Source organism: Haliotis rubra, unplaced genomic scaffold (genome assembly GCF_003918875.1).
Source record: "Haliotis rubra isolate DU_JTF1 unplaced genomic scaffold, ASM391887v1 Scf20, whole genome shotgun sequence".
In the NCBI taxonomy this organism is placed as follows: domain Eukaryota; kingdom Metazoa; phylum Mollusca; class Gastropoda; order Lepetellida; family Haliotidae; genus Haliotis; species Haliotis rubra.
The window spans coordinates 4,001,491-4,029,352 of record NW_025766003.1 but is presented as its reverse complement, the minus strand read 5'-3'; the positions used below and the strand labels follow the sequence as shown (position 1 = coordinate 4,029,352).

The following is a 27,862-nucleotide window of genomic DNA, read 5'->3' as shown; positions in this document are numbered from 1 at the left end:
CCATTAGCTGTTGCTGGGTATATATTTAGTGGCACGCCTAAGCAGCTCGGAAACTAGAGTGACCTCCCTTAGTGTTCACAGTCCAAGGTCGATCCCAGCCGTGGACATCTTCGTTACTCTCCAAGTATACAAAGCGAAGATTTATTTGCAGTTTTAATTTTTGATACAGCACTATTGTGCTGCTTTGCAATTGTCAATCTTCGCCTGTGCATTTCGATATAAACTGTTGATTGTTTCTTGGTCGCGTATGGTTATATGCCGATTTTAATCATGTATTTATGTACGTACAGACGTATCATAACCTTCTACCTTCAGCTCAAAGGCACTATTTCACACCATACTTCTCTAAAACCAAATAATGCATTTCTCTCAATAATACTAACTAACAGCTCACAGGGAAGCTACCATATAATTTATTTCAAAAAATGATTACGTATTTAGATTAAATTACTGAGTTAAACAGTTTACATGTATTAATGCGACGTTGCATTAAATCGACTCTCGCGCCCTCTGCCGGCCGAACATTATTTCAAGCGAAACCTGTAGAGTTATGTCCCTTGGAGCGCTTTTTACGAATACTCTACGCACAACTTGTGACTGAAACCAGTTCGGCAAACACCGACAACACAGTTGTGACAGTTCTCGTTGTACGGAGCGATTGTTTACATTCCATATTTGGCAAGTGTTCTCGGTTGGGAAGCTGTTTGCCTCGAAGATTCAATTATCGATTTCAGGCAAGTCGTGAGGGATAATAAGTCTTTTATATTGCATCAATATGAAGCTAAAGTGAGTGCATATGCCCCAATCTATATAATATAGGCCAAAATATTGTCGAAAATGTGTGATATTGTGCCTTTAAGATTCAACACGTAACGCCGTGAACATGCAGCCTGTGTTTATTTTTGGATTAATTTTGCTAATTCCACTTTGAAATCACATCCGTTGATGTATCGAGGTCATTACCAACGTACCAGGGTCAGTAATCACGACTTCAATCAATTTTAAGTAGGATTAATAATTAAATCTGAAGCTATTTCAGCCTAGTTCTTATTACTACTCATGCGATATCTGCTTTTTCTCAAAAGATGTATTATTTTTTGTGTTCATGAATATCTTTTGAACGTGTTTTTTCTTTTCAATTAAATCACTTGTATGTTAGATATGTCCATGCTTTAATGTCTCCTAATAACATTGATATGTTCTAAAAAATACTGGACTAGTGTTTTTATTGTAATTTGATTGGGTTGTTAGTGAATATAATCTTACTAATTTCCTAAGGAATACACACACGCGCGCGCACGCACGCACGCACCCACGTTCCGGTATAGTTATATCAACAGGATTAGGACATACAAACAGCTTTATATCGTACGTGACGGAGATATGATGTGAAATATTCATTCATTATTGACTAATTGACATTATCTTAGTACATTATAGAAATTGTTTAGATGTGGATATTATCTAAATCATAGCACATATAACTACCACATTATCAATACGCTCTATGTACAATGGGTATATTTTGTGTTCAATATGAAACCTGTTTCTTTATTCCTTGGACTAAACTGGTTGCCGCGCAGCAAAGTGTCTTCCACACATTTAGTATCTCAGCTCCACAAACATATGTTGATGATCACAGGTATTGACAAACATGTCTGGGTGCAACGCACCTGAACATGAATTAATTTTCCGCACTTAATAAAATGGTGCTTGGTCTGCCCATTAAGGCTTTTCCGTGCGCTATGTAGAGGGGGTGAACACCCAGGAGATGGTCTTGGCATGGTTATTCTTCTTCTTCTGTGAAATTGATTGCTGAAATGGACATGTTATTGACAAGGAAAAGTGTCCATCTGTCTCGACAAATATACACAAGAGTTAGAGCAATGATTCCTCTGTTGTGGATTTCATCACGACAGGAACATGACTTAATTCCAACAAAGAACTCCGAGCAGCGTTTGCTCAGAGCTTGAATTAGCCTTCCGAACGTCTTGGCTGTCAGATAGCAATTATCACGATAGGGTATGGAGTTCACCCATGTCTCTGAAGCAAAGTCATGGATTACCTACTGGCTGGCAGTTGAAACACCATGTCAACATTGGGAAACTGATACAAGCCTGGTAAGTCTAACTATGATTTCATGTGATGGATTGTCATACTCAGGAATGTCTGGTCTTCAATACAATCATGTTGTCGTTATAAAGGGGATGAGTGGGTGGGGGAGGAGGAATAGCCTGTGTGGAACACATCTCTCATGTTTATGATATAGACCTTGGTAGTTTTTATTGATTTGCGTTTACTCCATTGCGGAACTTTCGAAAACATTTTCCTCATTGTATTGCAAGGAAATCTTCAAATATGTTATCGGTGATTATCAACAAGGAAACTGTTTTTAGGTACTCATGATATTGAAGAGCCCATATGTAGTCTAGAGGCTAAGTCCAGTAGGAGGCTCAGAAAAAGAGTTTGTTTTGTTGTTTTTTCAAGATATTACATTGTTTGGCTCATCTTTATTTATTTAGTGTCATAGAATTAAGTGATTTTGCATAATCTTCAAATAAACTTCACAAAATCATATAATGATAATGAAAATGCTCACTACAAAGAAAGTCCTGGGACACAATGTTGCACCTTCTCCCGAACATTCGCCTGCATTTTGCTGTAGGGGTAGGACCAAAGAATGACCCTTAACTTTTTACCTAACCTATAATTTGGGATTACATAGTACCTAGAAATGTTCAGTAGGCTCTCCTGGATCAAACTGTGTAGTCAGATCTTTTATGTAGAAGGTGTTGAACAAAAATATGTTTTACTGGCTTAGCTCCTGCACTAATGATGTAAAATATAATTATTGCGAACAATGATGTCCAATCACAATATTGATCTGTGTCAAGCTTCGAAACCATAAAGAAAATCTTGACGGATATTTATGTTTGGTGTTAGGCTTTAATTGCTGTTGATGACGTCTTAAATATGAGCATGGATAGATTAGCGACCCCGGATCCGTATCATGTTACTGTTTATACAATGCATAGACCCAGTATGAGATTTGTTGCCGGTTCAAATGAAATCATTCCTCACAGTAAATTCAATATTTCCTCAGAATCACACCGTATCAGATTACGTTCAATCTACGTCATATGTATTGGTCTATCTGTCAAACATACAATGTTCCTCTGACACTTCACTGTTCCCCGTCTTAACAATAGTCCAGTTTAACAAAGGCATTAGACGTCAAGTGTACGTGGCTGTAACTATAGGTTATTGGCTGTGTGGCTTCATGTCCAACACGTCTTGGGAAGCACCTCACACGGAGGCTACACACGTCAGTCGTGTTCCTACTGTTACTGTGAGATCTAACATTGTCAGTTGGGCATCGGTGAAACCTTCCACTGAGACAAGAGCGTTATCAAGTCAGTGTAAGCTATGACAGGTGGATTGAACACAGGTGCTGTGTGTGATGTTTCTGTGGAGGCAGTTGGTGCAATCTGATGGAGAACTCCGTAAGTATTCATTATGGACCTATGTATATATGTGTGTGTGTCGACGGTACGCGTGTAAATATACATGTGTCATGCCACGTTATTGTTCATAAACCGGAATTAATAACCGTCTTATGTAGTGGCGTTCTGTATATGGGATGAGAATGGTGCAGGCGTCTTGTATGTAGCTAAGGTAGTATGGGGCAAACACACAAACGCATACATACGCAAACAGGCAGAGAGCGATAGACAGAGTCTCTCTCTCTCTCTCTCTCTCTCTCTCTCTCTCTCTCTCTCTCTCTCTCTCTCTCTCACACACACACACACACACACAGAGGTACGCGGCACCTGTCACAAGTATATACATATCGATATGTATTTCTTGTTGACCGATCTATCATATCGCGAGTCCAATAATTCATTTCGACCGAATATATTGGTCCTTTAATGCCACCTTGTCGCTGTTACAATTATACAATTATCATACTCGACCAGCTGTCTATTAGAGTTACATGTCAGCGATGCAATTCCCGTAAAAGTTCATTTCTGTTGACTGTATAAAGAAAATCGTTACAGTGAATTGTGTTATTATAACCGAAAGCGTCCGGATAAGAGGGGTTCAAGATTATGAACCACAAACCGTTCTGTTACTCTCTTACAGTAATCGATACGTTATATACTCATAACTTCAACCATTCTAACCGTACCGATATCGCATACAGATGGGGCTTTTTGCCTTCCCTCTGACAAACGCGGAACGGTCCCTTTCACACATTGAACATATATATTTTCAAGAACGAGCCGCTCCTATCAAAACGGTAGACATGTAATGTATATATAAATAAATGTATAAAACCAGTATATTAGCTTTAGAACTGTGCACGCACACTGCGATGCCTGAGACATTAGTCCTAGCTATTCTTGTAGTATTAATTCATTTATGAGATGTGGTTATTTTCTGCTGCTGCTCGTGTTCTCGAGAAGGTACCAGTATCTGAGACGGTGCATTATATATATAACTGAACATCGCGCCAGCCATTATTAGATGAGTGACTACATGTTCTAGGTGCTGCAGTCAACAACATTATCACAGCGGCCTGTAAATTCGGGTTAAAATTGATCTTCAGTAACACATGCTTGTCGTAAGAGGCGACTAACGGGATCGGGTGGTCAGGCTCGCTGACTTGGTTGACACATGCCATCGGTTCCCAATTGCCGATAATTATTTACAAACCGCCACCATATAGCTGGAATATTGCTGAATGCGGCGTAAAATTAAACTCACTCACTCATGAGCGAGCAAAGATTAACGTCGTACTGACACACTCAGACGAAACATCTATTACAACCACCCGATCCACATTATCCGGGCGGTTGAGTAGACTAATAGTGAAGCGTCCGCTCGTCACACTGATAGCCTGGGTTCGATTACCCACATGGGTACAATGTGTGACGCCCATTTCTGGTGTCCCCCGCCGTGATATTGCTGGAGTATTGCAAACAGTGGCGTAAAACCACACTCCCTCACTCATACTCCACACTATCCTATTGCGGCAGTTATCGTGTACTTGGACAAGGCGGTGAGTATCCTAATGGTTAAAGCCTTCACTTGTCACACCGAGGACCTGGTTTAATTCTCTTCATGGGTATAATGTGTGACATTCATGTCTTCCCCCTGATATTGCTGAAATATAGCTAAAAGCGGCGTAAAACCATACTCACTCACTCAGTTGGGAACATGTGGTATATCAACCAATGCTGAATGCGTGCCTACTTGTAGGTATATGTGTGGATTAGGTGGCTGGAACCGTGGATGGTTAGGATGGGACACAGGCACAAACATATTTTGATTTTTTTTCATAGTTGTGTTCACAGAAAACCAAACTCTCAAGATCTCATTGTTGAGATTGTAACGAGTATCCTATCTATAGATATAAGATACACAGGCTTGACAAAGAATCTGAATCCACGCTTGTTACCAAATACTGTCAACATGGTTATCGTATGTTATGATGTTAATGGTTATACTTTTACTATTTGTTTAAGAAATCAAGTTGGTTTAAGTGCATATAAATCATTTGTCCACGAGTACTTGTTTCCATCATGTCCTTGATAATGTTTACTGTGCTTACGAGCAATAGGACCGCCTCCGTGGTGTAGTGGTTAGAGCGTCCGCCCGGAGAGCGGAAGGTCGCGGGTTCGCTCCCCGGCCGCGTCATACCATAAGACGTTAAAAAATGGTACTTGTTGGTCCCTGTCTGGCGCTCGGCATTAATGGGTACAACAAGGACTGGTCGGCTCGGAGTCAGTATAATGTGTCTGAGTGGGGTATTCATGCTTCACTGCGGCATGGTATCTCAGTGGGCTAGCACTATAAAACCAGCTTAAGTCTGGGCTAGTACAAGCAGCCGCACATACACATACACGTGCATGCACGTCGTCATATGAGCGAAATATTCTCCAGCACGACGTTAAACCCACTTTCACCTCACCTACGAGCAATAATCTGACGTCACTCTATGGTGTGTATGTTGAGGTTCTAAACATGTTGTTTCCATGTCTTTGGGCAGATTTCATCCGATTGTCACCCCTATCACAGGCGGGAATTCCAGCCAAACAAGCAAAAAGGGTCTGGCGAACATATCAATCATGACAAATACTGTGTCCGGTTGAGTAGAGTGACATGTTCAGTAGTGTGATACATCGCAAGGTGTTTATTTGAGAGCATCAGTTGCTAGGACGTCGCATTTAGCCTTACAGACGAAAAAAGATCCGTTTGTCTAGACTGGATCAACTAGAGTAGGTTCCACATTTCACCTATGGTATATCAGAAATTTGCTGGTAGGATTTCAAAGAGCCTCATACGGCACATGCTGAAATGCTATTTGATCAGAGGTTACGACATTCACTTGGTGCATAATTAGCCAAAATATGACTGATGCAACAGTTTCGCCAGAGCCATATTGTCCACTTTTTTTTATTCCGAACAGTTTACTTGCCTTTGCGTGTGTTTATGACAGGTGACACTGGTGGTGCAGGATGAATACTATAATCATCAGTAATTGATAGTGGTTCATGAAATGTGTATCGTACAGTGGATTGTGCTTTTGGGTGAAATACCCTGTAATTGACAAAATGTTTTTCTCGTATTTTCTCGCTTTTTATTCATTCTGGTATGTCTTTGACTCAAGGCTCAGCGTAATATTAGTAAAACACTATCGAGGAAAACAATAAAAGTGTCTCACCCAATCCTCTCATTATCACGATTTATGTATTTGCAATATTTTCATCTCTTGTGGCAAAGAACATAACATTGCAAAAAATAGAACAACGGTGACGGTTGAACCAAAGGTACAGTAGAGTCAATCTGGTTTATGGTTCGGATCCAAGATATGGCTTCCTGTTTTAACCCTTACACCTGGGTTTCCCAAAACCGGTTGACTTCCGTGACCTGTGTCATCCTTGGCATGCCAACCACATAAATCTGACACGTAAATAAACACCCCAAAGCTGTTTAAGTCATCTCTCTCCCGGTCTTCCATCTCGTAGAGTGAATGATGACTTATCTTCATCCGCAGCTACCCTGCCGAAGCATTTTAAGGAACTCTCCATATACAGCCATAACTATCCCTTGATCCGCCATGGATTGCACAGACAACATGACCATGCTTGCCAATATAGGAAATGGGATGCATCTCGAACCAATACGATAAAATCTATATACCCAAATCCAGAGGATGATATGAGATGATATTCTTCACGGTCACATTTGTCAAGCGTGGTACAACGGTCGTGTCTGTCTATGGAATGAGTTGACATTCATGTTGTATCGCCTCCCGGAACCATTCGTCATTCCTGATGCCAATGCCATTTAAACAATCCGCCATCTCAACGGATATATATTTCACCGACTGTAATCATTTTATTTTTCCAAGTAAGTATTGTGTCTAGCTATCTTACTGACTCCCTCCGACGGTTTCTGTAATACAATGTGGAAAACACGTACGGACAAACATCCCTGTCTCTCTCTCTCCCTCCCTCCTTCCCCTCTCTCTCTTTCTCTCACTCCAGGTTTGATTCCATTTTATGGACTCTTGTGCTGTGTATGTAGACTAATTAAAACCACCTTCACTGTTGGTAGGTGGGAGTGTAATTCCATAAATAGTGCGGTTAGCTTGCATTGGACCATGGTATGAGGCTTATATTTTATCATATAAACATCAGTCATAGCAGACAAATAGATGAGAAAGATAATCAAAGACTACTGAAATACTTCAAAATCGGCTTGAAGTTGAAGCGCGTACGTTGTTATCTCAAAAAGAGTTTGAGGTCTATGGCACGAAGGAAACCTGTTTGAATTGTATTTTGAGATGACCCCTCGACTAACAGAAATATATTGGCCTTCCTTGGGAAGGTAATACAATTAGCGCGATCAGAGGGAATCACTTGGCTACGCTACGTGGCGCGTTGTTTTCTTTTATTTGCCCTTTTAGATTACGATTTCTGACCAATTATAACCCAAAAATTGTTGAAGACGTGCATGATTGTGTTAAGGTTATCGTCAACCGATTCTTCAAACGGTTGGAGAGCTTTCAATAGGTATAGCTGCTCGCGGCAAATTTTCACATATTTTATGGTGAACGTTAGACTCTTTCTCTGAGGCATTGGTTAAATGCGATTTAGCTTTACGAAACCAATTCCAAAGGTGTGCAATTTCCGGTTGACAATAAAGCCTTTAACAAGACTTCTGCCCCAAAGCAATGGATATGGCGTATCACTTGTGTTAGGGAGCAACGAGCTCAAGAAAAGATTGAGAAATGAATTCCTGTTACTATTGGAATTTCCTATCGTATGATTGTGTGATTTTGTTGGCGGCTGTAATTGTTGTTTCGGTGGCAGTGTCTCCAACACACTGCCTGATTTAGGCGAGCGACGTGCGTGGTAATTACATCCAAATAGACGTCGAAACTGGCTGTTGAGTGGAGAGCGTTTCTTGACTAACGACTAACTTAGGCACTGGAAAAGAATCACCATTTTACAGCTGTACGTATGGCCTTTGCAGCGATGTAAACAGAGGGTAGTGGATAGTCATCTGTGATAGTCATTTGTGTGTGTGCGTGTGCGTGCGTGCGTGCGTATGTATGCGTAACTAAGACTCGTTCATGCTCCTGAAACATACAGTAACATTGGCTGCAACCAGTTAATCCTTACAATGCTGATAACATTCGGGGGATGTTGACTTTGAGGAGATATCAAGGTAGCATTTGGGGTTGCTGTTATAATGAATACTTAATTTTATGTTTTAGCGACGGGCATCACTGGCAATCATGATACTGCTGGAATAAAGGCGACTGCGGCGTAAAACAGTATTTTCTATGTTTCCTTTGTGTTTGAAAAAAAAACAACTCACATGTATGTACATACAGCAATCATACCGGGCACCGTTGCTTGTAACAGGAAACCTGATAGTCTCTACTACTGAAATGAGCGTCCGCCATTACTGTTTACTGAAAGCATGTTACGTTATACTTGCAGAATAACAGTTAAACGGTAACTATACATTTATATCTGTTGTCTCATCTTTTCCATCTGTAACTAGGAAACGGATAAGAGATCTTTATGTGAAACGTCCTGTTTGGAGTTCTCATGTGTTTTACCAGAGTATGTTCAGTTCTGTTATCAGGAATGATTGTAACTATTTTCAACCAGGAGCGGATGTGATTGTTTTCATTGTACTTATGTATGATAAACATAACAATGTTTTCTAATTAATGTTCGTAGCAGTTGTATAATTCACACATACACACACACACACACACACACACACACACACACACACACACACACACACACACACACACACACACACACACACATATATATATATATATTTTCTCAACGCGGCACATGAAATCGTACTCTATTGTTAAGCATCGGTATAATGTAACCTCTAGCATTAATTGCAAAACGGACACTCAATTAGGGAGCAATGCACTCACACAAACACACACACACGCACACACACAATCGCATGCAAACACGCAAATGCACACTCACAGGCACACGCACACGCGCACGCACACGCGAATATGCCTGCACATAAATCCTATTACACCCATCTTATACGAGATCACGCCTTTGGGTGGGTTACCCTGAGTCAAAATATATCACAGGTGCTCAAATGCTTGACCCCACTGGAACCGCCTTGTTTTTCTTAAAGCTGAAAGCACCACTTCAAAACACAATCAGTCTCTGGCAAGAGCGCACTGTGTTTCAATAACAACAGGCTATTCACAGGTCAGCGGAAATATGTACACATTCCACCGTAAGTGCTGGACAGAGAAATAGATCCAGTAGATCACTATAAGGTTGGGGATACGTGCTGAGGTGCATATACGCACAGGAAGAAATCCATCCTTGTCAAGACATTCGGGGAGAAAGCCCTTCCTGCTATTGATGATGATCTTAATTGTTTCAGTGGTGTGTGAGTCAGCTTCATGTATAGGGTATAGCAATACAGGGCTGTAGAAATCAATCACCCGTGTACTAGATTATATTCACGTAGTAATACCGCCTTGCGTATGTTATACGTTTCTTATTGTCAAAACTGGTGGTAAACTAGTGGCTCTACCGAATGAATGAAAACAAGCTCGTTCCATAGTCCTCCTAAATCTTTGCTTAAAGTAGAGTCGATCGTACGATTCTGACTCATGATCATGTGTTTAGGAATCATTAAACAAGGATAATCCAATGTTACTGAATGAAATCGGCCTTTTTCACACTGTTTTTAGCAATACTCCAGCTAAATCGATCTCCATTCCAATACATTTTGTGTTCAAGTGTATATAGCACTGAGTGACGCCTTGTCTGTCAACTGTATATTGCGTTAGTCGAGCATCCGCAGGTTTTCCTTCCTCATCACGGTGACGTTCTGACATGCCGACATGTAGATTGTATTCGTCGGCAGAACACTCATTAAACTGAAAGAATTTGTTTCAGGTCACGTCAGGGTAAGACAATGACAACATTTCATGAGACATATCATATCATCACATGGGATATCACATATTATCACATGGGATATATCATATCATCATATGAAACGTCTCACATCATCACACAGTTTGTCTCACTTCATCACATGAGACATATCATATCATCACATGGGATATCACATATCATTAAATAGGATATATCATATCATCATATGAAACGTGTCACATCATCACGCAGTTTGTCTCACTTCATCACATGAGACATATCATATCATCACATGGGATATCACATATTATCACATGGGATATATCATATAATCATATGAAACGCCTCACATCATCACGCAGTTTGTCTCACTTCATCACATGAGACATCTCATATCATTACATCGGATATCACATATTATCACATGGGATACATCATATCATCATATGAAACGTGTCACATCATCACGCAGTTTGTCTCACTTCATCACATGAGACATCTCATGTCATCACATGGGATATCACATATTATCACATGGGATATATCATATCATCATATGAAACGTCTCACATCATCACGCAGTTTGTCTCACTTCATCACATGAGACATCTCATATCATCACATGATATATCATTATCACATGGGATATATCATATCATCATATGAAACGTCTCACATCATCACGCAGTTTGTCTCACTTCATCACATGAGACATCTCATATCATCACATGGGATATCATTATCACATCATATAATCATATGAAACGCCTCACATCATCACGCAGTTTGTCTCACTTCATCACATAAGACATCTCATATCATTACATCGGATATCACATATTATCACATGGGATACATCATATCATCATATGAAACGTGTCACATCATCACGCAGTTTGTCTCACTTCATCACATGAGACATCTCATGTCATCACATGGGATATCACATATTATCACATGGGATATATCATATCATCATATGAAACGTCTCACATCATCACGCAGTTTGTCTCACTTCATCACATGAGACATCTCATGTCATCACATGGGATATCACATATTATCACATGGGATATATCATATCATCATATGAAACGTCTCACATCATCACGCAGTTTGTCTCACTTCATCACATGAGACATCTCATATCATCACATGGGATATCACACATTATCACATGGGATATATCACATCATCATATGAAACGTGTCACATCATCACGCAGTTTGTCTCACTTCATCACATGGGACATCTCATATCATCACATGGGATATCACATATTATTAAATGGGATATATCATATAATCATATGAAACGTCTCACATCATCACGCAGTTTGTCTCACTTCATCACATGAGACATCTCATATCATCACATGGGATATCACATATTATCACATGGGATATATCATATCATCATATGAAACGTGTCACATCATCACGTAGTTTGTCTCACTTCATCACATGGGACATCTCACAGCATCACAAGGGATATCCTACATCAACAAACGGGATATCTCACTTCATCACACGAAATATGTACCATGCATTTTCCGTTAAAGTGTATATTATATATCACTGAGTGACGCCTTGTCAACAATATGTAGCCCAAGCCAAGCATCCGATTCACTATAGGTGTTTCTTCCTCATCATGGTGACACGTTGACATGTAACTACAATTCAGCGTCGTTAAAGCAACTCTGCCGACTGAAGGAATTTCGTTTCAGGTCACGTCACATTAAAGTAGATTCACATTATCACATGGAATAGCTCACGTCAGCACATGGGATATCTCACCTCATCACATGAAATATCTCACTTCATCACTTTGGATATCTCACTTCATCAAATGCGACATCTCGCATCATCACATGAGATAACTCAATTCATCACACGGTTATCTCACTTCATCACATGAGATTTCTCACATTATCAGTTTGGATATCTCATTTTATCGCCCGTGAAAACTCACATCATCACGTAGTTTGTCTCACTTCATCACATGGGATATCTCATATCATCGCAAGGGATATCTCACATCATCACACCGTATATCTCACGTCAACACACGGGATATCTCACACCATCACCCGGGATATCTCACATCATCACAAGGGATGTCTGACATCATAACATGGTATATCTCACGTCATCACCCGAGATATCTCACATCATGGCCCGGGATATCTCACATCATCACAGAGCATATCTCACATCTTCACAGAGCATATCTCACATCTTCACACGGGATTTATCACCTCATCACAAGAGATATCTCACCTCATCACAAGGGATATCTCACCTCATCACAAGGGATATCTCACCTCATCACAAGGGATATCTCACGTCATCACTAGGGATATCTCACATCATCACACGAGATATCTCACCTCATCACTAGGGATATCTTACATCAACACACGAGATATCTCACATCATCACACGTGATATCTCACATCATCACACGAGATATCTCAAATCATCACAAGGGATATCACACGTCATCACTAGAGATATCTTACATCAACACACGTGATATCTCACATCTTCACATCTTCTCACACACTAGGATATCTCACCTCATCACAAGGGATATCTCACGTCATCACTAGGGATCATCATCACACGGATATCTCACGTCATCACTAGGGATATCTCACATCACCAAACGAGATATCTCACGTCATCACTAGGGATATCTCACATCAACACGCGTGATATCTCACATCATCACAAGGGATATCTCACGTCATCACTAGGGATATCTCACATCATCACACGAGATATCTCACCTCATCACAAGGGATATCTCACGTCATCACTAGGGATATCTCACATCATCACAAGGGATATCTCACATCATCACACGAGATATCTCTTAACTTCCTGATGTTTTTATAATGGTAATGAGAGCTGATTTGTGAACATAAAATTATGACTCACAATCAAACGGAAATGACTTTCCAGCAAATATTCAACTCAGGCCACGCCGAATGTGTACAGGCCAGTTTTTTATTTGATATTTGAGATATTTGAATGTAAATCTTACATTATAGCATTGATATACGACTGGGTAAAGAGATGGCTTTATGTTACATCGGTGGTGATGTGATGGGCTTCAGAGTGAATTTCATACAGTGGACACGTGTTGTTTAACACAGAGGGAATCTAAAGGGTTAATGGGAATGCACATACTTTCGTTGGGATAAAGAATTTGTGATATTACCAATTATATATTTCATCACATTGCAATTTCCTAATTAGGGGCCATGGGGTTGTCCGGTATTTAGTTTGCTCGTCACACCGAAGACCCAGGAATGGGTATGATGTATGAAGCCCATTTCTGAGGCAAATTTCATTAATACTGCTCAAATAATCAATAACTCACTCACTCACTCAATCACTATCACTCACCCACCCACCCACCCACCCACTCACTCACTCACTCACTCGGCCGACATTAAAATCCAAAGTATTGTAAATTATACATAAATCTACAAACAAAGAAACACAATAATTATAAACCGCTTATAATACTCATTTCATTCCATTTATACTATTCAAAACAGGAAACAGCAACACATATATATTAGCAACACACCGGTGTTGCGGTGTGCGGGCCAATAGAACCTCAATATTGTAATCAGTTTAAGAACGTGTTGAAGTAGCCTGGATTTTCATAAGAATGATTTGCCCCAGCAGAATTAGATGTAAAACCTGTTTAAATTCAAGTTATAACTAGCGTAGTATTGGGTATATCAGTCAAGCAGATGCAAATCAATGACTCTTCTTTTGAAGATGCAGGCAAGCACATCGAAAAAATAATTCCCACCAGGAAACTATAACCCAAACAAAAAACTGATGAAATTCAAAGCTGACCCGACCATATGCTTAATTTACTTTTCCCAGGTTTGAGACTATCCCTTCGGCGAGTAGCGCTGCAGAAAGCTCATTCTCAGACATCAAATGCTTGTTAGAAGAGAGAGAAGCTACAATCGACTCTGGCCACTCTCCTAAATTGAGACTCGTTTTCGCGCCAGATACTACAGTGCTTGTGGATTAACCAGGTTTTAATTCAGAAAGAAACACCGTCAAATGGCAAGGATCCCGGCGACAAATACCGAAATTGCGATGAAAAAGGATCAGCCGATTTAGCCGAGGACGTTAATCAGGGGCATACGAGAGGCCTGGTTGGTCAGCGCGCGTGTAGTACTATGGTGTGGAGACGAGGAGCAAGCCAGTTCAGTACTGCTACGATAGCGCTGTTCCTTTAATACTGAACGCTACTGTCTCTCTCAAGTTAGTGTACAATTAAATGTTTTAACGATTGTTTAGCCAGGAGTGGATACATTTCAAGGCGGGACACCCCAGTGTGTGTATAACCCATAAGCTGAGTGTTGTGTAAAATCAAGGTTTATTTTAACGCGCGAGAGGCTGTGGCTGCAGTGACGTCCACTTATTAGAGCTAGACACAACACATGAAACGTGGAAACCACAGGTTCTTTGATATGGAGATATAATGACGGATTCTTTTGCGTTGGCAGGTAACTTGCTAGGAATATACTCGCAGCACAACAATCAATCCCATTGACTACTGTTCGCGCTGAAGTCGGCGAGAGGCTGGGTGTATCATGGGTTGCAATACATCCAGTGATGCGAAGAAGGAACAAAACGAAATTGACAATTACCTCACGAATGAAGAAGTGGATCTTGTCCGGAAGAGCTGGAAAGCTATAGAACATGATTTGGACGACACAGGGATGATTATGTTTAAAAGGTGAGTTTCCAAACACGATCAACGAGATTTTTTTATAGGTTCAAAGCATTTACTGTTTAGAAATCTCATTTCTATTTGCTTTTCTTCTCCTTCTTCTGACACTGTTTTATCGACGTTATTTGATATTCAACATTCATAGGGTTCTCTTAATCACTTTCTGACACAAATCGGACGGTCTGCGTAAAGGATTTGTGTTGCCATATTGGAAGATTTGTTATGTCAATAAACATGACAAGATGTCTGTTTTTGGAATATATAGATCATGAACATTATTGGAGTGTTTAATTGTCACAGAAATCCATGTTCACCGGAAGGTTTCTTGGAAAGCCGCTGCATAAATATCGGTAATAATCCTGGCAGGTGGTAAAAGAGCCTTTCCGTCCCCGCCTTGGGAAAATCCTATTTGCCATATTATCGTCTCTCGATACCATTTGACTTGAGCGTTAACGCTTTGATGTGAGCCTTGGGCAGACGGGATCTCGAAGCTGAAGATCTAAGTAAACAGCATCCGCTAACTGTGTGACTATACCTAGACCCTCATTTCAAAGACCGGCAGTGTAATTGTATTTTCTAAAATCAGTTTACGAGACGAAATTACAGTTTCTTTGCATGGCTTACTATAAGCCAACAAGGTATCTTTTCTATTTGACACGTTCTGAAGCTTTAGCCTCTCTAGATTGTTTTCTAAGATACAAGTATAATGAATTTCAAAGTGTATGTTTTTTAACATTGTTTGATAGCAACTTCAAAAATCGAACTGTGAAGGTATAGGCATTTGACGTCACAGAATTCGATCACCAAACAAGCTTCATGTAATCACCACCTAGCCTCAGTAGAGATTCGTGTTCCAAACTAATATATAATCGACCGTCCTTCAATAGTAATGATGCATTCCGTCTTCTGTACTTTTTATCCAATAACAGATTTTTTTTCTATCAAACAAGAAATAAAGAAACTTACGGATGGTCAGCTGCCACGAGTCACTGACTTCCTGTTTCAGAATTTACATAGCTCGAAATTGTTCGGGTGCATCAATTTTTATCGCCCTGAACGAAAATTTGAAACAATTTAATGTTTTTTGCCAGAGCGTATTGATCGTGAGATTATCCGTCAAAGATGATGAAAGTGTGTCTCGATCATTAAATTTCCTTGATGTTATCGTTGACTGCCTCTACAGGCAATGTATATTACATTAACGTATCTAAGGCACTGCAGTGAAACGCATAGCGGAATGACAGTAGCATGTGTCCAGTTAGTACATGATGAAGTGAAAGGCTTTATGCCGTGTTGAAGCTGGATGTAGCAGTGTAGTGGGTGTAAAATCTTGTTTAGAAATGTAAATGATTCCCCGTAGCTTTTGAAAACATGTACAGGACTTACAGTTGTAATTTCATTGAGACCCAGTCTGGCGTGGAGCCTTAAAGGTGGTGAAAGAACAGATGTATATACGTGAAGTGTATATTGTGTATACTGGATGTACATGCTATATATGCGTTATGTACTAGTATACGTTGAGTATACGTGATGTGTATATTGAGTATACGTGAAGTCTATATTGTGCATACGTGAAGTATATATTGTGTATACGTGAAGTATATATTGTGTATACGTGATGTGTACATTGTATATACTTGATGTATATATTGTGTACACGAAGTATATATTGTGTATACGTGATGTATATATTGTGTATACGTGATGTGTACATTGTATATACTTGATGTATATATTGTGTATACGTGAAGTATGTATTGTGTATACGTGAAGTATATATTGTGTAAACGTGATGTATATATTGTGTACGTGATGCATATGTTGTGTATACGTAAAGTATATACTGTGTGTACGTAAAGTATGCATTTTGTATACGTGATGCATATATTGTGTATACGTGATATATATGTATATATTGTATACGTTAAGTCTATATTGTGTATACGTGAAGTATATATTGTGTATACTTGATGTATATATTGTGTATACGTGAAGTATATATTGTGTTTACGTAAAGTATGTATTGTATATACGTGAAGTATGTATTGTGTGTACGTGATGTATATGTTGTGTATACGTGAAGTATATATTGTGTATACGTGAAGTTTGTATTGTGTATACGTGATGTATATATTGTGTATACGTGATGTATATATTGTGTATACGTGATTCGTATATTGTGTATACGTGAAGTATATTGTGTACACGTGATATATATATTGTGTATACGTGAAGTATATATTGTGTATACATGAAGTATATATTGTATACGTATATATTGTGTATACGTGATGTATATATTTGTGTATACGTGAAGTATATATATGTGTATTATATGTGTATACGTGAAGTATATACATGTATTGTGTGTGCGTGAAGTACATACAACATGTACGTTATGTATATATTTAGTGTACGTCTTATATAGACTGTGTATGCGTGATGCATATATTGTGTATACGTGACGCATATATTGTGAATACGTAATGTATGCATAGTGTATACGTGGTGTTTATATTTTGTAAACGTAATGTATACATAGTGTATACGTTATATGCATATGTATATATATATGCCGTGTTCACGTCATGTGTATATTGTGCATACGCTGTGTATGTGTTGTATACGTAATGTATATGTTGTGAATACGGATGTATATATATTATGTATGCATTGTGTATACGTTGTCTGTAGTATATATATGTTGTGCATACTTATATGTATTTGCGTGTATGTATACTTATCTTTATACATGTTCATTATGTGTGCATAATGTATATGTTGTGTTTACATATATGTATTTATTTTGAACACATCAAATATACGTTATGCATGTATTGTGGCTACGCTATGTATTATATTTTGTATATGTCACATATAAATAGTGTATATACTGTATAACGTCTTGTCTATGTCTCAAATAGTGTACCCCACCCCCCTCCACCCCAGCCATATATCTGGAATATTGCAGAGTGTGGCGTTATACAAAAAACCATCAAGTCATATAACATACACGTTGCATGCAGGAAATTGTTCTTTGTTAAACTCGCTGTGCTGAAGATCGGGGACATACCGTGTTATATTTTTACTACCGACAGTCGTAGATCGATGATCATTGTGTCAATCACTGGATTGTCTGGTCCAGATTATCTACAGACCGCAGTCATTTAGATTGAATATTACTGACTGTGGTATTGAACAAGCAAACAAACGACAACCAAGAGCGTGAGGAGCAAGGGGAGTTGGTGGATGCTCTTGTGGTTGACGTGGTTGCTACTCACCTTAAGGCCACCCCCCGTTTCCATTCTTGAGGACTCCTCCGTGACAGTGTAGGCATACTGCCAGCAGAAGCATAAAGCTTCACTCACTCCCTCATTCACTTGCCGTTGCGAAAGTAGCAAAAGTTAATTAGACTTGAGTTATCATAGATGGTCTCTCTTATAAGGTTGGTTAATATTGTATGACATTCATCACATGCTATCCTGTTTTCTGGCGCTAGTGGATGGACAACAATATTTGCAAATGCATTTATGTCCGCTGAATTTGGTCAGTACGAATCGGTGCGACCAACTCGTGATTGAAACCCTTTGGGCAACAGTAAAGCTTTTCTACAGTGCACCCCAAAATAAGCAAAAGCCAATTGTTCCTAGTCTTGCTTTTGGTACGAATTCCAATGGATTAGATAGACAATTTGTCGTTTCATTGTACGTTTATATTGACCAATGAAATGTCTAGACAAGTTTAACCACGAGGCTGCTCTTGGTGGCGGGAGCGATGCAAGTGGTTCAGAAAGGCAGCGCTCATTCCGGGCTTCACGAACATGCATGTCATCCCACGGTTGTTGATTGGATGTGCTACCAGGCCTTGGAATGTTGGGTTCGTTGAGAAAGAATGTCGAAGCATTACAGAACCCACATTCACACGAAGCTTTATTGTAATTGCAGGGGAACGAGCGGTCAGACATAATTGGATGCTTTTCATGTGCTATCTTTCACAGTCGATTTAACGTTCGTATTCCATTGTACATGTACCTACTATACATGTGGGGTGGTTGGATAGCATAGTGGTTGAAGTGTTCGCTCGCCCCACCGGGTTCGATTCCCCACAAAGGTACAATTTATCAATACCATTTCTGGTATTGCTGGAATATTGTTACAAGCGGCGTACAACTAAACTCAGACACTCCCTACTTTCCATATGTATGTTCTGTATATACATAGATAAGGTGTTGTATCAACGATATCATTACCTGTGGATAGGGCTAACTATCAATGTATCTAGTCCCAGTAAACCTGTACACAGTACGTATTTATCACAACCCCGTAAACAGGATCTTCTCTTAACCCTGTCTACGGTATCTTGTTAAGTCTGTATACAGCATGTACTTATCCTTCCTGTGCACAATATCTTCTCACAACTCTGTCTACGGTGTCTCGTTAACTCTCTACACAGCTTATATTTATCACAATCCTGTACGCAGCATATATTTAACACAACCCTGTACACAGCATGCATTTATCACAACCCTGTACACGGGATGTTCTCATAACCCTTTCTACAGTATCTAGTTAGCCCTCTACAATTTTTTACAATCCTGTACTCAGCATGTATTTATCACATACTTGTACACAGGATCTTCTTATAACCCCATCTACGATATCTAGGCTGTCTCCTGTATCCCGTCTTTGTGCAAAGGACCCCAAAGTATCACTGCACGACGCATCTCGTTCTAATGACCTTATATTTTTCCATGCAAAAATATCTTGTGCTAATGACATCTCCAAAGTAAATGGTCTTAATGACCCTGTATACAATATGTCGTCCTGAGGACACTGTGATAAGTCTTAGTCCTTATGACTCAAGTACAAAATATCTCGTCCTAATGACCCTGAACCAAGTATCTAGTCCTAATGACCCTGTATAAAGTATGTCTGCCTAACGACATTGTACGAAGTATGTAGTCCTAATGACCCTGCACCAAGTATATGGTCCTAATGAGTCTGTATATAGTCTGTCGTTCTCAAGACATTGTACCAAGCATCTGGTCCTTATGACCCTGTATACACTCTGTCATCCTAATGACATTATACCAAGCATCTGGTCCTAATGAGTCTGTATATAGTCTGTCGTCGTAATGACATTGCACGAAGTATCTAGTCCTAATGACCCTGCACCAAGCATCTGGTCCTTATGACCCTGTATACAGTCTGTCGTCCTAATGGCATTATACCAAGCATCTGGTCCTAATGAGTCTGCATACAGTCTGTCGTCCTCAAGACATTGTACCAAGCATCTGGTCCTAATGAGTCTGTATACAGTATGTCGTCCTAATGTCATTGCACGAAGTATCTAGTCCTAATGACCCTACACCAAGCATCTGGTCCTTATGACCCTGTATACAGTCTGTCGTCCTATTGACCCTGCACAAAGTATCTGGTCCTAATGAGTCTGTATACAGTATGTCGTCCTAATGACATTATACCAAGTATTTGGTCCTAATGAGTCTGTATATAAGGGAAAACCAAGTTCTATGGATAGTATCCATAGAACCTGGTTTTCCTTCATCTATACAACTTCTAAAATGCCTCTCAAAGAAGAGTGTATAGTCTTTCGTCCTCAATACATTGTACCAAGCATCTGGTCCTTATGACCCTGTATGCCGTCCTAATGGCCCTGCACTAAGTATCTAGTCCTATAGACTAGAGCATCGAACCTTCACAACATGTGAAATGTGTCCAGTCTCAACATTTATATATACGCATGATCATTAATTAAGCACCACCTGAGTGCCATTGCAACCACTTAAGCACAATGTCATTATCGTCACATTATATAGTCATCGGTCGCATGTTCACGGACTGCGAAGGAGCCAGTCATACCGGGATATAAATTTCACAACTGCAGTATGTGCACTACATTTTTCTGAACTGATTTAAAAGACAACAGTACTGAATTGTCATGGTAAGAGGTAAATGTTCCGAAAATATATGATGGCAAGTTATTGGCATGCATGACGCAGGGATGCCCTGTCGCAATATGGTGCCAGCTTGAACATACACCACTCGTCTACCAAGACGTAATCCCATGTCCCATGCCGAAGAACAACACCCACAACCGAGAATGGGAGCCCAGCTCTTCAGCACGACCACCAGAAGGAGGCTGCAAGTTTCTAGGGTTCATTGGTCTGATGACAGTCACTGTCTTCTACACGTTACCGACGGTCGTTGTCGCGTATGGAGACGTCGGAACGAGATATATCCCCAAGAGATCATCCATGCAATTGAACCCTTTGGTGGTGGCTCAGTGATGGTGTTGGCTTGCGTTTTGTATGACAGCGAGTTGGATCCCAATACGGCACCTGGGACACTCAAAGGTCGTAATACGACATTTTGGTAACCATCCACTTGTCAGTCGTCCGATATTTATGAATGGCAACGCTAGACCTGACCATTCTCGCGCTGTCACCTCCCATTCACAGCGCCATCGAAACATCACCTTGGCCCATAAGGATCCCTGATATGATCCCCGATATGACCCCCATCGAACATCTTTGGGACTATCTTGTTCCAAATTTGAACCAGAGATACACCTGTTCAAAATCTGAATGGATTGACACAGCATGAGGAATGACAGAGGATTCCAATCCGACGTTTGTTTGCAGATGCTATCCCTGGCTTCAGGTACTGATGTAGTCGCCAGAGGTGGTCTATACAATCACAACAGTCATTATTTGCGAACTGTGTGACAATCAGATTGGTTGCGTAGTCATGGTTACCATGTTCCGGCATTGTTGATATTCATTTTTGTGTGTGTATGCCTCTCAGATTGCAAGTACATTGTTACCAGATCAATTTAAGTTTTCTTTTTTGTTTTTAATCAGAGTAACGTGTGTGTCATATTTTAATACGTGGAATTTGGTTATCAAAGTATACACAACAACATGTAATGTTTCCGTACTAATATAGAGTGGGTGGTGCTTGATTAATGCTGATGTGCATAGCCAATGCGTTACCCCACTATCCAACTCCTGCAAATTTCAATAACACATCTATATATGACCGGGTATTTTTACAGATGTACTACACCCATTAGTTGCTGATACTGTAGTTTTGCTGCTCCTGTAAATGTTCACACTACTCATATCACTGCAGGTATTACCGGGTCGTCATATTCATATAGTCATTATTTATCCTATTTGCTGCTGTCGATATGATCGGCCGTAAATACGAATGCTAATGGCGAAAGCTACCGATCTATCATGTGGTGGATATAGTATCCAATCTGATAGTCCTGTAAAACATATGGACTTCATGCTATGGTATGCAGTTACACTTCATTTACTCGACGTCACGGGGAAATAAATTGTATTGAAACGTTCGAGTAACATGGGGTTTTCATAGGCGGATCCAGAGGGGGGTGCAGGGGTGTGCACCACCACCCCCCCTTTTGTCCTGAAAGTTTATTAAATGACCATTGAAATTAGGGTGAAAATGTAGTGTGCACCCTCCCTTTTCTCAATAGTGTGCAACCCCCAACCCCCCACCCCCTTCTCAAAAAGCTGTATCCGCCCCTGTTTTTCATACTTGATTTGGATATTGGGAATACCCAGATGGGTTCGAGACAACCGGTTTGATAGATCCCAGTATACATGAACGGCAATGTAGATGGAATTCGGAAGAACCGGTAGGTGAACCCGAGCAACATCAATGTTCGACATAACGAGGCTCGAGCTCATATATACGTTTCACTGTTCGAGTTGAGCATGGATTCTGTCGAGCGTATAAGTTATGTCCTTTCTTTGTGTCGGGTTACTTGAGTTGTGTCCAGGTTTTATTGCAGAGCTACTCATTTACAATTTCACGCATTACCTCAAACATAACACAAGGTATCTCCTTTTCGTTCTGCGTCATCATCTCACTGCAACCATTGTGTCGACGTAATCTAGTTCACTTCCTCATACCTCAACTTATGCATTACTTGCGCTTCACAAATGTGTACACATATGCAACTTCTAACCAAGCGCTCAATGCGACATGCTATTGTATGCGTTCCATAATCACCGATCAATACAATACAATTTTCATTTACACCACACATCCAATATAAAGCAGTTCAGGCTTTAATGGTCTTGGACGCATTCTCTTAATTCTCTTTGTGTCTGCATTTCTAACCATCATCTCTTTGTATGTCGTCCTTGGTTCTCATTTCCGTGCCTTAATTCTGCCACAGCCTCACCAATAAACTGTAAGTCAATTAAAGGCACGACAGTAGCCATCATAGGAAATATATTCCCGGTAATCGATTTAGGGATGAATTCACTACAGTGTAATATTGAGATCGCCGTTGCTGTATAGTGTTATTTGGAAAACACATCCCTGCGTGTGGCGCTCAGAGATCATTGGCGTGGCAATAACTTTGGTCAAACGTAGTTCCAGTGAAGAAGTAGCTCTGCATAAATCACACGCGGCCATTCTTGAAGTCAGCTTTACGTCCGTGTATTTTTTATGTCATTTTCGATGTGAGACACATTATTTATCTCCGTTGAGTGCCCATGGGCGATAGACGAGGGCATTATAAACATGGTACACTGGGCTGATGTTATGTTATTTGGGTTTTATATATGTTTGAGTACTATGAGTGGTGTTACGATACACGCAGTGTACATACATTGCTAATGGAGACCTTAAGGAAGAACAACACATCTGTTTGTTGATATATTTACCACGAAAATATACTGATTTGTGAATGAGAGGTATCAAATTACGATATCCACTTCTGATTGAAATATCAGATTTCACGTCAATGTCAAATGAATAATTATTAGAGAAACCTAAATTGGCAAATCGGTGCGCATTTTGAAAAATACAATTTGATGATACAAAATAATATTATGTCGATTTGTGGTTGCAACATTTAGCTCGGTAAATGCTACATGTAACCCAGCTTTCAATGAAAACACAGTATGTGTGTCTTGTATTTTGAATAATCATATGGCGTGCTGTATATGCCTAAGTCTTGTTATGTTGTTGTGCTTTTGCTAAACCACAATCACATTTGAGGATCCCTTCAAATTAATTTCTGTGGAACACCACCGCGTGTGAAATACGGCCACGTGTTGATCTAATATAGCTGTCGCTCTGGGATGTCTCCTTAGGGACATCAGTGACAAGCTGCATATCCCAGGGGGCTACGTAATGAACTGAACACACTCATTTGAAACTCCCATTTTGAGGCTGTTGCAATGAGGCAATTTGATACCTGCATGAAACAGGAATCGCGTCGGCATATACTTCCTATGAATATCCACATCATGATTTGTCTGTAGTTGTGTATGTAATTGATATACACATAGTCTGGATATACTTATAGACGGAAACTGTTGACACACTTATAAAGTGTTGGCTGGAGGCACTCAGAACAATAAACAACGATATTAAGTGTTTAACCTGAACTACTCTCTCATGTGATGTAAACATCATTGAGCACAGATGGGTAATGATTTACATATTGTTTGCCCGGTGGGAACAATACAAATGTCAATAGTATACTGAGGGAAAAAAGAAAGTAGACATAGTCTGTTTATTTACCCTACCTTGTTTAACATGTAAATTTGTGTGAAAAAGCAGGTTTACTGATATTTAAAGATACGATAGTTCTTTAAAAGATTAAATGGAATCATGTTTCAGTGCTGACCTCAAATGCAGTTTAATTTTGGGTATATGAAATGGCTACCTTAAAATATTTCAAATCATATTTTAAGTCCTATGAGCTTGCTTTTCAATGACATTTTGTAGTGTGATAATAACATGTTGGTGTTCCGTACCTCGTGTTGTAGATGAGCAGGTTTCATTTTGTGGGATCATAATCGATATTAAACACGTGGATGTTTCGTGGACCTTTACGCAACTCCACATACATAAATATTACAAGGTAGGCAACATATGAATCGTTGAGTGTTTTGAGTGATCGTTTTAATCTTTAGTAACGAAAACAAGTTTTGCTGACGTGTCTGCCTCGTGTCAACAGAAACAAAGAATTACGTGGAAGGTTCGTGTATATTTTATACAACTAATATTTATATTACTCGCGTCTACAAAGTTACGATGGTTATGAATCGAATTAACGCGTTGTTGGGCAGCTGAATACTCGTCTTGTAGAGCAAACATGTTGCATCCAAATGGGCATAACGTTGATCCTCATCAATTAATACGACCACTAGACATCTCAAGAGTGACCCAGGTCATTACACGTAACGGATGTCGCGGCCATAGAAGCCTGCACTCAACCACTTCCCGTGTCTACAGCGGTGTTTCAGGAATTTGTCATTTCCGCAGCTTAACCCTTTCAAATCGCAGATGGAAGAAACATTTTGATAAGGGATCTTGTAAAAGCTTCAGGGGAAAATATATTACATAGAGATTCAATTGCAGGAGGGTTGCAAAGAGATTCAATGGTCATTTTCTTCTGGAGCGTTTAATGACGATTGCAAAGAAAAACAATGGTATGAAGAGATTCAATAGCGGAGATTACTGCAAAATGAATCAATGGTAGAGATACTTGGGAAACGATCCAGCGGATGGGAATATTGGAAAGAGATCCAATGGCACCTGCTCTTGAGGTTAATGGCGAGGAGATCTAGCAACAGATTCAGCCTAACAGATGTTTATCATGAGATACAATGGCGAGGACGTCTAGAGATTCAAATGTACATATGCTTGAAGTTGGATTCAGTGGCGGGGAATCCTATGCTGCTTTTGACTGCTTGCATGACTTTGGGATCCGACTGTACCCAAGCTTGGTCGATTGAACAGATATTGTACGTTTAGCAAATTTAGACAGCGACTGTTGTGTTGACAGTAAATGTATTGTATCTATCATTTATTCCAAGAGGTAACCTAGTATTTTACAGATCCCCAATAATGTTAAAACATGAATTTTTGGCAGACTTCATTAATAAAGATGAAAAGCCAGGCTACATATTTCGGATATTAGAGTAATTTCTCAGATCAATACCCTTGTCTAGCCGTGTGTGAGGAAGTAAAACGGACCTGCATTGCCAAGATAAATTCCAAGAAAACCATCGAAAATCGTATCAAGTTAATACGAGATGGAAGTCTATCAATCTTTGGCTAGCAGGCAGGTGGCACGAAGCACGCCTCCCAGCAAGCACATATGTCACTTTAGACCTGCTACAGACATACCTAATAAAATTATTAGGACAAATTTGACTGGATTTTGGACATAGGTCGAACTGCTTTCTTGAGGGCTGATACGATATGTTGTTCAGGTTTGCATCGACGTGGTTTGATGCCGCTGTAGAAGCGAACGATTTCTATGCAGGCTTCCATCAGCCTTTCGATCACAATCAACTATTCAAGCGGCATTTTGTTCGAAAGACGACGATTATTATCATGTAACATCAAGTATATTTAGACAGTACATAAATGGGTGTGTTTGGAATTAACGTCCCGACTGTGGTTTAACAGCGCCAGTGATTATGAACATGTATAATGTATGTATTTATCCCAGTGGCCTTTAACTAGGTTAAATGTAGCTCATGGTAGAATGAACACGAACGATTATTCAGATATATTAGAACATAACGACTCTCCAACGACCCTAGTTCGCCATTCAAGCATTAACTGACCTCGGATGGTTACACAAGGGGCTTATGGTAAATACATTGATTTTTAAGAGGAGTGCTATCCGAACATTGGAGCATATTAACAAAAATGATCTCAGATGGTAATACAGACATTTCAATAATATCTTGCCATGATTGCAGGGAGAAGGTATGGTTAGTTTCATTTTGAATGAATGTCCCTTATTTTCTTTGAGACAGAATAGGTCCCGCGGGCCTCAGTTCTAGTCGTCAACGACAGTCAGGATCGGCAATATGGGAAGAGGTATGAGAGTAAGCTGGGGTTCGAACTCTATCACTGATCGTTGTTCATGCTGTCAGTCATTCTTTTGAATTGTTCAGCCTCGATTGTGTCAATGGGTAGAGTCCTTGCTTTGGTTATTGTTGTCAACTAATTTCTATACTTGAATTTGGAAGACTTGCTAATAAATATGAAATAAATGTCAAAGGAAATGAAAAAGTGTATTGTGATTCAAAATTAAAGCTATTACGTTGATGAGCCCGTTGTAGGTTAATATGTCACGTCAGATCATTCCGTTAAAGTTCCTGCGATGGAACAAATTAACACTAAAAAATCGTTATTAAAGGTGTTACAAATACGATAATCTCGAGAAAATCTTAAATGAATTGAAGAAGGGGAAGCCAAGGAATCTTTTTCCAGCGTTTGCAGGAAATGAAAACGCCTTCTTTTAACCTTTACTAATCATCCTGGATAAGAAACGTTCACCAAGCAATGGTTTAAAGTGTCTCCAATCCCTTATACCACAGAGCTTGTAAGCCCTATCGGCGTTATGGTAATGCCATTATAGAGGCGTCATCACAGATTCCAGATTGGAATTGGTATTGTCGTTGACAACTGTTTAAAGGGATCTTGCTGTCCACAAAAGCGCCAGGTGTCAGATCCTCGGAAAAGAAAGTCCTGTTTTGGCTTAACAAACTGTCTTGGTGTGATAAGTGTATTAGCATAAACACAACATCGATTGATTTC

At 39.8% G+C, this 27,862-nt stretch overlaps 1 protein-coding gene across 3 annotated transcripts in view; it reads left to right on the top strand.

The window, feature by feature from the left end:
- Positions 1-3,198: 3,198 nt before the first annotated feature.
- LOC124275619 (neuroglobin-like) overlaps positions 3,199-27,862 on the top strand; it is a 44,572-nt gene continuing 19,908 nt past the window's right edge. Inside the window, exons 1-2 of one of the 3 annotated variants that reach the window (XM_046711224.1) lie at positions 3,199-3,503; positions 15,007-15,239. In XM_046711224.1, coding sequence (XP_046567180.1) covers positions 15,094-15,239 — 146 coding nt within the window. In that variant the 5' untranslated portion in view covers positions 3,199-3,503; positions 15,007-15,093. Of the gene's footprint in view, positions 3,504-14,438; positions 15,240-27,862 lie in introns of those variants that run through there. The other 2 variants (XM_046711225.1, XM_046711223.1) reach the window with 2 other exon arrangements.